Genomic DNA, 15,000 nt, shown 5'->3' with positions numbered 1-15,000 from the left:
TAATATCAATATATTTATAAAACATGCTAAAAACATGGTAACATCATGCTAACACATGCTAGCATCGCCTAGCGAAGTGTTAAAACATGCTAAAAATGTGGTAACATCATGCTAACACATGCTAGCATTGCCTAGCGAAGTGCTAAAACATGCTAAAAACTAGCTAGCATCATGCTAACACATGCTAGCATCGCCTAGCGAAGTGTTAAAACATGCTATAAACATGTTAGCATCATGCTAACATCACCTAGTGAAGTGCAAAAACATGTTAGCATCATGCTACCACATGCTATCATCGCCTAGCGAAGTGTTAAAACATGCTAAAAATGTGTTAACATCATGCTAACATCGCCTAGCGAAGTGCTAAAACATGCTAAAAATGTGCTTGCATCATGCTAACAAATGCTAACATCGCCTAGCGAAGTGCTAAAACATGCTAAAAACGTGATAGCATCATGTTAACACAAACATAACACCTATATGCTACCATAATGAAAAACACATGCTAGCAACTTTCTATGACCATTATTTTAGTGCTTAGCAACAAGTTAGAAAATAAGTTTTGCCACGGCAAGCACCACTCACATTTTCTTCAGGAAATGTACCCATCTAGTTTTATTTCTATTGTTTTATTATGTCTGTCTTGTTGTTGTATTGTTTGTGCACTGGAAGCTTCAGTCACCAAGACAAACTCCTTGTATAAGAATTCTTGGGAATAAAAGTTCTGATTCTAATTCTATTATGATTAGGGTATAAATACAGATTTCCTAATTCAATTTAATTCAAATTCACAAGCTCTCAAATTCAATTGATTAATTTAGGTATATTTCAATATGTTTTGCTTACATTAGCATATCATTTTAGGGACATTTTTGCTTTTTAAAAATTTACAAATTCCATGTGTTGAATCGATATATATGGATCATTTGCATATATTATATTGCAAGTATGTACTTTGTTACATATTTATTTTTCCACACCAACATGTGGAGCAAGTGTTAAAGTGGTACTGTCTCTTTAAGAACGGTCTGTTCAGCGAGCGCCTCAGGAATGTTTCGGTTGAACGCAGATTAACGAGTATGTGGTCACACGGCTTCTTTAACGAGAGCAGTTTACAGAGACACTTACCTGCGCAGGCGTTCAGAAACAGCCAGTCCATTTTCCTCATGCGGTTCCGGATCTGTTTGAGTTTCTTGAAGTCCATCTGTAACTCTTCTTTACCGCCCATGGCAAGCTCGATCTGGACCTCAGACTCACGTTTAGAGACCGTGGGAGATCGCCGCTGCCCCCCGCTGCACACGCCCCGCACGTGCCTGCGCTCCTGCTCGTTGACCACAGCCGAGGTCTCCTCGGGCTCAGTCAGCTGAATAGCGTCGTTGGGTCTGGGGTGGTCGCACACGACGCAGTGAGGGGATTTGGGCCAGTTCTCGTACGTGCAGGCTGAGCAGGTCCAGCATTGAGCCCGGGTGTTAAGTCTATTCCGGTCGTTGTATTCCTCACAGGGGTCCACGGGTGGCGTGGTCACTTGTCGCCCACCGGTCCCTGAAGTCTGTGGGGTTTCCGCGGGGCTGCACACACGCTGCCGGAGACTGCAACACTGAGTGCAGCGGATCGCATGCGGCCAGTTCAGGTAAGTGCACATCAGACAGGACCATTTACCGCTGGGCTCGGACAACTCTGCGGGGCGTATGCGAGGTCGGGCGCTGGAATCTGGACAGATGAGAAGACTGCTCCCTCCGCCCTTGGTGTGCACAGGGACCCACTGGTGTCCGGAGCGCGGGTCGGTGCTACTCGGGAACAGCTCCTCTGTGATGATGGTTCTGCTGGGCCTCGGAGTCCGACACATGGTGCATTTAATAGCTGATGGCCAGTTTTCATAAGTGCAGTACTCGCATGACCACTTTATACACTGCTCTGTCATGGTGAAGAAGCACACACACACACACACACACACACACACACACACACACACACACACACACACACACACACACACACACACACACACACACACACACAAAAACACACACTCAACAGAACACACTCACATCAATCTCACACATACAGACAAGGGGACATCAATCTGCAAACACAGAATTAAGAGATGCGTCAAAAACAGAGAACAATAAGAAAACTAACATTTATACTAATATTATTACTGGCAGGCCTGTATTAATAACCTTCATACTGTCACAGATGTGAGTATTAATACTGTCATTATTACTGTCAGTGAAGTATCAATACTAGCACTAATATTATCAGTACTATAAGGATAAATACTAACATTAATACTGTCATTATTACTGTCAGTAATGTATCGATAATTACATTAACACTATCAGTGCTGTATCAATACTAGCACTAATATTATCAGTACTATAAGAATAAATACTAACATTAATACTGTCATTACTACTGTCAGTAAAGTATCGATAATGACATTAATACTATCAGTGCTGTATCAATACTAGCACTAATATTATCAGTACTATAAGGATAAATACTAACATTAATACTGTCATTATTACTGTCAGTAAAGTATCGATAATTACATTAACACTATCAGTGCTGTTTCAATACTAGCACTAATATTATCAGTCCTATAAGAATAAATACTAACATTAATACTAACATTACTACTGTCAGTAAAGTATCGATAATGACATTAATACTATCAGTGCTGTATCAATACTAGCACTAATATTATCAGTACTATAAGGATAAATACTAACATTAATACTGTCATTACTACTGTCAGTAAAGTATCGATAATTACATTAATACTATCAGTGCTGTATCAATACTAGCACTAATATTATCAGTACTATAAGGATAAATACTAACATTAATACTGTCATTACTACTGTCAGTAAAGTATCGATAATGACATTAATACTATCAGTGCTGTATCAATACTAGCACTAATATTATCAGTACTATAAGGATAAATACTAACATTAATACTGTCATTACTACTGTCAGTAAAGTATCGATAATGACATTAATACTATCAGTGCTGTATCAATACTAGCACTAATATTATCAGTACTATAAGGATAAATACTAACATTAATACTGTCATTATTACTGTCAGTAAAGTATCGATAATTACATTAATACTATCAGTGCTGTTTCAATACTAGCACTAATATTATCAGTACTATAAGGATAAATACTAACATTAATACTGTCATTACTACTGTCAGTAAAGTATCGATAATGACATTAATACTATCAGTGCTGTATCAATACTAGCACTAATATTATCAGTACTATAAGGATAAATACTAACATTAATACTGTCATTACTACTGTCAGTAAAGTATCGATAATGACATTAATACTATCAGTGCTGTATCAATACTAGCACTAATATTATCAGTACTATAAGGATAAATACTAACATTAATACTGTCATTATTACTGTCAGTAAAGTATCGATAATTACATTAATACTATCAGTGCTGTTTCAATACTAGCACTAATATTATCAGTACTATAAGAATAAATACTAACATTAATACTGTCATTATTACTGTCAGTGAAGTATCGATAATGACATTAATACTATCAGTGCTGTATCAATACTAGCACTAATATTATCAGTACTATAAGAATAAATACTAACATTAATACTGTCATTATTACTGTCAGTAAAGTATCGATAATGACATTAATACTATCAGTGCTGTATCAATACTAGCACTAATATTATCAGTACTATAAGGATAAATACTAACATTAATACTGTCATTATTACTGTCAGTAAAGTATCGATAATTACATTAATACTATCAGTGCTGTATCAATACTAGCACTAATATTATCAGTACTATAAGAATAAATACTAACATTAATACTGTCATTATTACTGCCAGTGAAGCATCGATAATGACATTAATACTATCAGTGCTGTATCAATACTAGCACTAATATTATCAGTACTATAAGGATAAATACTAACATTAATACTGTCAGTGAAATATCAATAATTACATTAATACTATCAGTGCTGTATCAATACTAGCACTAATATTATCAGTACTATAAGGATAAATACTAACATTAATACGGTCATTATTACTGTCAGTAAAGTATCGATAATTACATTAATACTATCAGTGCTGTATCAATACTAGCACTAATATTATCAGTACTATAAGAATAAATACTAACATTAATCCTGTCATTATTACTGTCAGTGAAGTATCGATAATGACATTAATACTATCAGTGCTGTTTCAATACTAGCACTAATATTATCAGTACTATAAGGATAAATACTAACATTAATACTGTCAGTGAAATATCGATAAATACATTAATACTATCAGTGCTGTTTCAATACTAGCACTAATATTATCAGTACTATAAGAATAAATACTAACATTAATACTGTCATTATTACTGTCAGTAATGTATCGATAAATACATTAATACTATCAGTGCTGTTTCAATACTAGCACTAATATTATCAGTACAATAAGGATAAATACTAACATTAATACTGTCATTATTACTGTCAGTAAAGTATCGATAATTACATTAATACTATCAGTGCTGTATCAATACTAGCACTAATATTATCAGTACTATAAGAATAAATACTAACATTAATACTGTCATTATTACTGTCAGTAAAGTATCGATAATTACATTAATACTATCAGTGCTGTATCAATACTAGCACTAATATTATCAGTACTATAAGAATAAATACTAACATTAATACTGTCATTACTACTGTCAGTAAAGTATCGATAATGACATTAATACTATCAGTGCTGTATCAATACTAGCACTAATATTATCAGTACTATAAGAATAAATACTAACATTAATACTGTCATTATTACTGTCAGTGAAGAATCGATTATGACATTAATACTATCAGTGCTGTTTCAATACTAGCACTAATATTATCAGTACTATAAGGATAAATACTAACATTAATACTGTCATTATTACTGTCAGTAAAGTATCGATAATGACATTAATACTATCAGTGCTGTATCAATACTAGCACTAATATTATCAGTACTATAAGGATAAATACTAACATTAATACTGTCATTACTACTGTCAGTAAAGTATCGATTATGACATTAATACTATCAGTGCTGTATCAATACTAGCACTAATATTATCAGTACTATAAGGATAAATACTAACATTAATACTGTCATTACTACTGTCAGTAAAGTATCGATAATGACATTAATACTATCAGAGCTGTATCAATACTAGCACTAATATTATCAGTACTATAAGGATAAATACTAACATTAATACTGTCATTATTACTGTCAGTAAAGTATCGATAATGACATTAATACTATCAAAGCTGTATCAATACTAGCGTGAATACTTCCAGAACTTATTATATTATAAGTGTTGTATTAATACTAACATTAATACTGTCAGTGAGGTATCAATATTTTTTAATACTATCAGTGTTTTAACGTTAATAGTTTGCGAGATGAGTGTCATAGATAATTAATCACATTATTATACAGATATGTAAACACTCACTTCAGTCCGCGCGGGCCCTTCATTAAAGTCTCCAGTCACAATAACAACTCTTTAATGCTGTTTTTCGATCCTCATCGTGTGTTTTGATCTCGGGGTGTTGTTTAAACAGACGAATGATATTATTAATCGTTAAATGTTGTTTCTAAGCGCTGATTGTTGATTTAGATGCGGATTTAATGGCGGCTCTGACAAAATAAAAGCGACCAGGGTCTCACGCACAGTCACGTACATGTGACCAAATGCGCCGCTGCTGATTGGACACTTTCAGATCATGTGATCGTCAAAATCCCGCCCTACAGTGAGAGTAATTACAGTAATTGTATTGTATTTTAGTGTTATTAGTAGTATTCTTTTTATTACCATTACTGCACTTTGTCTGTGATTGGTTTTTATTTCTTTGTCAGTATTGTACAGACTTTGTCAGTATTGTACAGACAGACAGACAGATAGATAGATAGCTAGCTAGATAGATAGTCAGACAGACAGACAGACAGAGAGACAGGTAGATAGACAGACAGACAGACAGATAGATAGATAGATAGACAGACAGACAGACAGACAGACAGACAGATAGATAGATAGTCAGACAGACAGACAGAGAGACAGGTAGATAGACAGACAGACAGACATACAGCTAGATAGATAGATAGACAGACAGACAGAAAGACAGACAGATAGATACATAGATAGATAGTCAGACAGACAGACAGAGAGATAGATAGATAGACAGACAGACAGACAGATAGATAGATAGATAGATAGATAGATAGATAGATAGATAGATAGATAGTCAGACAGACAGAGAGACAGGTAGATAGACAGACAGACAGACAGTCAGTCAATCAGACAGACAGACAGACTGTCAGACAGACAGACAGTCAGTCAGTCAATCAGACAGACAGACAGTCAGTCAGTCATACAGTCAGTCAATCAGACAGACAGACAGTCAATCAGACAGTCAGTCAGTCAATCAGACAGACAGACAGACAGACATACAGTCAGTCAATCAGACAGACAGACAGTCAGTCAATCAGACAGACAGACAGACACACAGTCAGTCAGACAGACAGTCAATCAGACAGAAAGACAGTCAGTCAGACAGACAGACAGATAGTCAGACAGACAGTCAATCAGATAGACAGACAGACAGTCAGTCAGTCAATCAGACAGACAAACAGACAGACAGACAGTCAGTCAATCAGACAGACAGACACACAGTCAGACAGCCAGTCAGTCAATCAGGCAGACAGACACACAGTCAGTCAGACAGACAGACAGTCAATCAGACACACAGTCAGTCAGACAGACAGACAGATAGTCAGTCAGACAGACAGACAGTCAGTCAGTCAATCAGACAGTCAGTCAATCAGACAGATAGACAGACAGACAGACAGACACACAGTCAGACAGCCAGTCAGTCAATCAGGCAGACAGACACACAGTCAGTCAGACAGACAGACAGTCAATCAGACACACAGTCAGTCAGTCAGACAGACAGACAGATAGTCAGTCAGACAGACAGACAGACAGATAGTGAATTTTTGTTCTTGGTACATTTTCAGATTTTCCATCTAAATTTGAATATAATCCTTGTAAGAAATTAGATCTGAGTAGTTTAATGCCATTTGAAGGAATGGATGGAAATAGGAGAGTGATATATGTTAATGCACACATTATGGATAAAACAGATGGTGATTGAAGAACTGTTGGAGGAAAAGGACATGGCCTGTTTACATGATGGGAGAGGGACGAGACTAGATGTACATACGGGGAATATGTCAGTAATGGATTTAACTTTAATTTAGCAGGGAAATGTGAGTGTGATATGAAACATCAATGGGGAATGATCATTATCCAGTTTATTACCACAGGGAAATAAACAACAAGGAAAAACAATGAGGAAATGGATATCTGACGGGGCGAAATGGGAAGAGTTTCGTTTTATTTGTGAGAGAGAAATGGACAAAATAGGCATCGATACACAGATAAAGATGCATGGACAAAATATTGAACGAGTTAAAGTTTAAGTGTCTGGGAGTGTGTTTGATGCAAAATGAACATGGAATAAACATATTCATAAGAGTCACTAAATGTGATGAGATGTCTAAGAGGATCTAGATTATGGAAGTATAGTTTATGGGGTTAGTGGGAAGTTAGGGGACAATATGTATGTGGATACCAGCTCATAGGGGGATGAAGAGGTTGATGCGTTAGCAAAACAGGCTTTGGAAAATGAATTAACTTATTTATGTATTTATGAATATAAGTATTTTTCACGAAAGGGGTAAACTCTGGTCCACACTCCAAGAGAGTAGGTGGCGATAATGCACCTTAATGTTGGTGCCACCCGCCGTAAAACCAAAGAAGAAGAAGAAGACGAAGAAGAAGATGACGGCAACACGACACGCCCCCCTGCGTGACGTCAAAACAAAATGGCCGCTTACGTGAAACGGCTGCACCACATTTCGCTGCACGTTTCAAACGTGGATAAAGTCGCTCATGATCTCGTGTCCCGGTTCCAGTTTAACGTGTTTGCGGCCAGACTGACGGACCGGGCGAAGCAGCTCGCGATCCGCCGCGGAACCGCCGTGTTCGTGCTGAACGAGAGAGCAAAAGAACCGCTGCAGAGCGTGAACGGACATCTGGCGCGTGCCGCCACCACAGAGCACACGTATGAAGCCCATGCGCACTATCCAGTGGACACCGTGTGTAACGTGTGCTTTGAAGTGCAGGACGTGGAGGGCTCGTCCAGGGATCTGCGGGATCAGGGCTGTGAGTTCATCCTCCCGCCCACTGAAGCTCGTGATGACCGAGGACTGGTCCGCTTCTCCATCATCAAGTCTATAGTGGGTAATGTGTGCCATACTCTCATAGACAGATCTCAGTACCAGGGCGCCTTTCTGCCTGGTTTCCATCAGGTCGGCACGGACACACAGACTGCAGACGGCTCTCCGTGTCCAATCACTCATTTCGATCACATCACATACGCCTGTCCCAGGAGGAGCAGTCCTCACATCAGACACTGGTATGAGAAGATCTTTGGCTTCCAGAGGTTCCTCATTAACAGGTATCATACTGTCCCATTATACAATCATCTGTTTGGAATAGTTTAATCCTGTAATGTCAAACACATGACTGTCTCTCTCTCTCTGTGTGCAGGAATGAGGATGTGGAGGAGGGATTTGTTCTGGAACATGAAGATATCGGGCTGCGACTGACTGCGATGGACTACTGGAACTGTAGTGAGTCTGGAATCAAACTGCCCTTCAGAGATGCAACAGAGTCCGACTGCAAGTTTGTGATCGCAGAATCTCTTGCTCAGCAAGGTACGGGAGTGTTTCATGGCATTGTGCTCTCAGATTATAGAGTTATTCCATGTCAAAGCTACTTTGATTGATGGTCACAGGGTATGAAGCTTGTTTTTATCGTCCGACAAAAACTACAGGTCTAAAAAATAACTTTATAAAAGTGTGAGCATCATGATTTCATTTTTACACATAGATCGGTAGATCTATTACTAAACTCAGTTAATTTAATCAGCTCTTGTTGCATTATACGGCAATGGTGCGAGTCCAAAAATGAGAAAAATGCACATTTTTTGTTGTTTTTTCCAAAGTCGAAGTGCCTATAACTCTAGAAGTGTTTAAGTTATCTTAAAATCCTTTTACATTCTGGTTCAGAACAAACTTTTCTTTTTGTATTGTCATTTTGTAGGCCCTATATGATTCAATCCCAGAGATATGGGGCTCTCAATACGGCTCCATGTGTAAAATACTATTGTGGCGCATCCATTTGACGCTATTTTGCACATTGAGAGCCTCATATCTCTGGGATTTAACAATATAAGGCCTTAAAAATGACAATACAAAAAGGAAAGTTTGTTGTGAACCAGAATATAAAAGGATTTTAAGATATCTTTAAAACATCTAGAGTTATACTCACTCCAACTTTGGAAAACAACAAAAAATGTGCTTTTTTTCCAATATTTGGACTCGCACCATTGCCGTATAATGCAACAAGAGCTGCTGAAATTAATTGAGTTTAGTAATAGATCTACTGATCTGTGTGTAAAAATAAAATCATGATGCTCACACTTTTATAAGGTTATTTTTTAGACCTGTAGTTTTGCTCCCTGTGGAATAATGAAGGCCTCTTAAACTTCTTTTGTTGGGCCGCTGCTCCCTGTTCACAGATGTTTTCTATAGGAATGTGTTTCCTGTATCTCAGGTTTCACACACAGCTCAGACATGTATGTCACCCCCATATAAGGTAAAGAACTGTTTCATTGGTGGGGGTCCAGTGGAATGTGGTTTTCTGGACCATAAAACACTAAACATTGAAGGATCTGATGGCATTGGGTGTCTGTGTCAGTTCTTCCTCAGCTGATTGCAGATCAACTAAATAAATTAAATACATTAGATCGAACAACCCCCCTCTGGAAAATAATGGATTACTCCATAATTAATCAAACTTGTGATTTAAAATTTTGGTTTAAATCATCATTTATGTATTTCTTGGGACTAAATGGGTAATTTAAATCATTATTTTAGTCATAATCCGGCTCAACTAGGGCCTCTCGATTGAACGAGTCTTGTGGCGGTGCTGGTCTGTTTGTGTCTTTGAGCATTGGTGCATGTTAAGATGAGTGAAAGAAGAAACATGAATCCTGCACAAGTATTGCTCATGTAACCCAATGCTTTTGATATATGTTCGTGGTAAATTACTTTTTTAAAAAAATCCTGCGCTAGAATCAATATTTTGGATGGAACGTCAGGATCAGAGGTATACTTGAGTCTCTAGTGAGCAGATGTTTTGATCATCACAGCGGTGACTATAGTGTGTATCGCTGTACTGACCATCAGAACCGTCTGTTGTATAATAGTGGTTTTGTTTCAGGCAGTAATCAGGTGGACACGTTTCTGGAGCAGCACGGAGGCGCAGGGATCCAGCACATCGGACTGTACACGGAAGACATCGTGTCCACGGCTGGAACGCTGACCCGCGCTGGAGTCCAGTTCTTCTCCCCCCCTCCTGCGTACTACACTGAGGTCATTCTGAGCTAGCGGTCAACAGGACTGAAGAGAGCTGCTGTTAGATGGCAGGAATGGCATTACTAGTGAAAACTTGCATTATTTGATCTCTGTAACGCTGTTCAAAACACAGTTACAACTCAAATTCATTTCTTACCAGAGAAACTTTCAGAAACTGGTGAAGTGTCGTCATGTTGGACATCAAGAAATAACAATTTTATGGTGCAAATGAAGAAATGTTATCTATAATTCATATTCTGCGCTTGATAAAATGTTAAAATGTGTCTCTGTGTGTGCGTGTGCAGATGGGTAAACAGCAGGAGATCATGGATGCGGGTCTTGACCCTCACACACTGAGTCAGTTTGGAATTCTTCTGGACACGGATGTCCACATGGACTCGGACAGTCCGATCGCAGCCGGCCAACGGTCCGAACATCACTTTAAACAGTACCAATGCTTGTGTGTCATGATCATGTTTTGCCTGGTCTGATCATACTCCTCCATCTTTTGTTGGTCATGTGATCACAGGTATCTCATGCAGGTCTTCGCCAAACCCCTTTTTGGAGAGGATTCGTTCTATCTGGAGCTGATCGAGCGGAAAGGAGCCAGAGGCTTCGGCGAGGGGAACGTCCGCGCGCTCTGGAGATCCGTGCAGGCCTCCATGAATGAAGATCACAGAAACCAGCAGACCGGACTAAACTGACTGCAGTTCTCATGTGCGCCTGTAGATGGTGATGCGAGCCCTGAAGCGCTGTGGAACAGTCTGTTACAGCATGCTGTTGTGTTTCACCATCTGATCTGCCTGTTCAGATCTTTGTCATGATATTAGATGTTGGATATTTTAGTTATAGATAGAGCTTACTCAATAAAGCTATATTATATTCCCGTGTGTGTGTGTGTGTGTGTGTGTGTGTGTGTGTGTACATGGTTACCAGCTCAGACCACTTTTGTCGAGGTGAAGTCGGGCAGTTCAGTGTTTTAAGGATTGACGTGTGAGAATAGGAATGCATGTAATCAGATCTAGTTGCCGTTGAAACAGTAAATGTAACTGGTGTTGCAGATAACAGAGATGAATCTTGCTTTCATGTGTGAATGTTGAGAACGACCTGGAGTTCAGTAACACAATCTGACCAACGTCATTGACAGCAACTGTTCTTGTGTCCAAGCCATAATTCACTGACTGACTTCTGCAGAACACAAATCAAAATCTTTAGAAGAATATTTCAGCACTGTAGGTTCATACAATGCAAGTGAATGGTGACCAGAACTTTGAAGCTCCAAAAAGCACAAAGGCAGCATAAAAGTAATCATAAAACTACAGGGGTTTAATCCATGTCTTCAGAAGTGATATGAGTGACAGATCAATATTTAAGTCCTTTTTTAATGTAATCTCCACTTTCACTTTTATTTTATTTTTAAATGTGACCTGGTCAAAGTTGTGTGCAGATTTACAGTATCAAAAAGGACATTAATATTTATGTGTTTCTCACCCACAACTATCATATCACTTCAGAAGACATGGATTAAACCACTGGAGTCTTATGTGAAAGTGAAAGTGTAGATTTATAGTATAAAATGACTTAAATATTGATCTGTTTCTCACCCACACCTATCATATCACTTCTGAAGACATGGATTAAACCACTGGAGTCTTATGTGAAAGTGAAAGTGTAGATTTATAGTATAAAATGACTTAAATATTGATCTGTTTCTCACACACATCTATCATATCACTTCTGAAGACATGGATTAAACCACTGGAGTCTTATGTGAAAGTGAAAGTGTAGATTTATAGTATAAAATGACTTAAATATTGATCTGTTTCTCACCCACACCTATCATATCACTTCTGAAGACATGGATTAAACCACTGGAGTCTTATGTGAAAGTGAAAGTGTAGATTTATAGTATAAAATGACTTAAATATTGATCTGTTTCTCACACACATCTATCATATCACTTCTGAAGACATGGATTAAACCACTGGAGTCTTATGTGAAAGTGAAAGTGTAGATTTATAGTATAAAATGACTTAAATATTGATCTGTTTCTCACCCGCACCTATCATATCACTTCTGAAGACATGGATTAAACCACTGGAGTCTTATGTGAAAGTGAAAGTGTAGATTTATAGTATAAAATGACTTAAATATTGATCTGTTTCACACCCACACCTATCATATCACTTCAGAAGACATGGATTAAACCACTGGAGTCTTATGTGAAAGTGAAAGTGTAGATTTATAGTATAAAATGACTTAAATATTGATCTGTTTCACACCCACACCTATCATATCACTTCTGAAGACATGGATTAAACCACTGGAGTCTTATGTGAAAGTGAAAGTGTAGATTTATAGTTTCAAATGACTTAAATATTGATCTGTTTCTCACACACACATCTATCATATCACTTCAGAAGACATGGATTAAACCACTGGAGTCGTATGTGAAAGTGAAAGTGTAGATTTATAGTATAAAATGACTTAAATATTGATCTGTTTCTCACCCACACCTATCATATCACTTCTGAAGACATGGATTAAACCACTGGAGTCTTATGTGAAAGTGAAAGTGTAGATTTATAGTATAAAATAACTTAAATATTGATCTGTTTCTCACCCGCACCTATCATATCTCTTCTGAAGACATGGATTAAACCACTGGAGTCTTATGTGAAAGTGAAAGTGTAGATTTATAGTTTCAAATGACTTAAATATTGATCTGTTTCTCACCCACACCTATCATATCACTTCTGAAGACATGGATTAAACCACTGGAGTCGTATGTGAAAGTGTAGATTTATAGTTTCAAATGACTTAAATATTGATCTGTTTCTCACCCACACCTATCATATCCCTTCAGAAGACATGGATTAAACCACTGGAGTCATATGTGAAAGTGAAAGTGTAGATTTATAGTACAAAATGACTTAAATATTGATCTGTTTCTCACCCACACCTATCGTATCACTTCAGAAGACATGGATTAAACCACTGGAGTCGTATGGATTACTTTTATGCTGCCTTTATGTGCTATTTGGAGCTTCAAAGTTCTGGTCACCATTCACTTGCATTATATGGACCTACGGAGCTGAAATATTCTCCTAAAAATCTTCATTTGTGTTCTACAAAAGAAAGAGAGTCAAACACATCTGGGACGGCATGAGGGTGAGTAAAGGATGAGAGCGTTTATATTTTTGGGTGTACTGTCCCTTTAAGTTATATCGTGTATATTAATGAATTCCATTGAATCACTGATTTTGATGTTACATACAAAGAACTATTTAAGTTGCATGATTAATCAAGCAATACTCCAGGATGTATCAGGCCTATAAACTACAGAACAAATGAAAGTACCAAAAATTACCATGTCGATACTTTTTTAAACATTTCTTTTAGTTTTCACTAGGCAGATTTGAACACTTTGTTGGTGTGCACTTCTTGGACCTCTAGTGAACTCTGCTTATTTATGACATGTTTACTACATGCCCTAAATATTTTTTTTTTTAAGGTTTTTAAAGCTATATTTAACGGATGAGACCGAATAATTCGGTTAAACAGTGCAGAACAGCAGGTGTCAGGTGTTTCTAATTTTTTTTTAATGTTTTCTCGGTTTCCTGTGTTGAGTTGAGTGTGGTGGGAGAGTCCATTCAGACGGGGGGGGCGCTTTGACCTTTTAATCTGAATTAATCATCAAACTCCGCTTAGTTTTGTAAATATTATGATTTGTATGTTTTAAAAAAAATATTTATCATCTACCCTCTCAGTTAAAGGTGTTACATGTGTATTAGTGAGTGTGTTGTGTTGTGTTGTGCTTCCGCCTCCCCCCGCCACTGTGTGTCTGTCTCTCTCGGGCTCGTGCGGCGGTGGCGGTGAGTGAGTGAGTGAGTGAGAGAGAGAGAGAGAGATGAGCGGTGGGACACACGCGGGGATGAAGATGATCTGAACGGCTGCGGTTACCGATCCGGCCCGCGCGAGGAGATGCGCCGCGCGCTCTCTCGTGAGTATATCAAGGTATTTTAGAGTATATTAACGCGGGCTCCGGTACGTGTGTGTTTCCCGTTGTTCTCGCGCGACTTTTGCGGCCGTTTGCAGCTTTTGTTCCTCTCGCGTAGAGAAAACTCACCGGATTAAAGTCAGTTAAACTCTATTCAACACAACTGAAGATTAAAGTCAGTTAAACTCTATTCAACACAAACACAACTGAAGATTAAAGTCAGTTAAACTCTATTCAACACGAACCGAAGATTAAAGTCAGTTAAACTCTATTCAACACAACTGAAGATTAAAGTCAGTTAAACTCTATTCAACACAACTGAAGATTAAAGTCAGTTAAACTCTATTCAACACAACTGAAGATTAAAGTCAGTTAAACTCTATTCAACACAAACACAACTGAAGATTGAAGCCAGTTAAACTCTATTCAACACAACTG

General features: G+C 37.9%; 2 protein-coding genes across 2 annotated transcripts in view; one reads left to right on the top strand and one right to left on the bottom strand.

Annotated features, from left to right (window-relative positions):
• The window catches only part of zranb1a (zinc finger, RAN-binding domain containing 1a), a 15,235-nt gene extending 9,511 nt beyond the window's left edge, over nt 1-5,724 (bottom strand). The window contains exons 1-2 of the mRNA XM_052112843.1: nt 5,533-5,724; nt 1,129-2,083 (exon numbers count right to left, since the gene is read on the bottom strand). Coding sequence (XP_051968803.1) covers nt 1,129-1,921 — 793 coding nt within the window. The 5' untranslated portion in view covers nt 1,922-2,083; nt 5,533-5,724. The remainder of the gene's footprint in view (nt 1-1,128; nt 2,084-5,532) is intronic.
• Nucleotides 5,725-7,959: 2,235 nt separating this feature from the next.
• Nucleotides 7,960-11,697, top strand: LOC127633632 (4-hydroxyphenylpyruvate dioxygenase-like protein). The gene is made up of 5 exons (XM_052112862.1): nt 7,960-8,599; nt 8,692-8,858; nt 10,429-10,580; nt 10,868-10,989; nt 11,092-11,697. Exons 1-5 carry the CDS (start codon nt 7,965-7,967, stop codon nt 11,264-11,266), a joined length of 1,251 nt encoding a protein of 416 aa, XP_051968822.1. The 5' UTR covers nt 7,960-7,964; the 3' UTR covers nt 11,267-11,697.
• The last annotated feature ends 3,303 nt before the right edge of the window (nt 11,698-15,000 follow it).

This window comes from Xyrauchen texanus, chromosome 40 (genome assembly GCF_025860055.1).
Source record: "Xyrauchen texanus isolate HMW12.3.18 chromosome 40, RBS_HiC_50CHRs, whole genome shotgun sequence".
NCBI lineage: Eukaryota > Metazoa > Chordata > Actinopteri > Cypriniformes > Catostomidae > Xyrauchen > Xyrauchen texanus.
The sequence above is the reverse complement of the archived record's forward strand: the minus strand, read 5'-3'. Positions and strand labels throughout refer to the sequence as shown.

What these genes read in the sequence shown, in the direction of transcription:
- LOC127633632 (XM_052112862.1), top strand. Translation starts at nt 7,965, where the DNA reads ATGGCCGCTTACGTGAAACGGCTGCACCACATTTCGCTGCACGTTTCA. An exon ending in CAGAGGTTCCTCATTAACAG is followed by an intron (nt 8,600 to 8,691) that starts GTATCATACTGT and finishes CTCTGTGTGCAG; the next exon opens with GAATGAGGATGTGGAGGAGG. An exon ending in CCGATCGCAGCCGGCCAACG is followed by an intron (nt 10,990 to 11,091) that starts GTCCGAACATCA and finishes ATGTGATCACAG; the next exon opens with GTATCTCATGCAGGTCTTCG.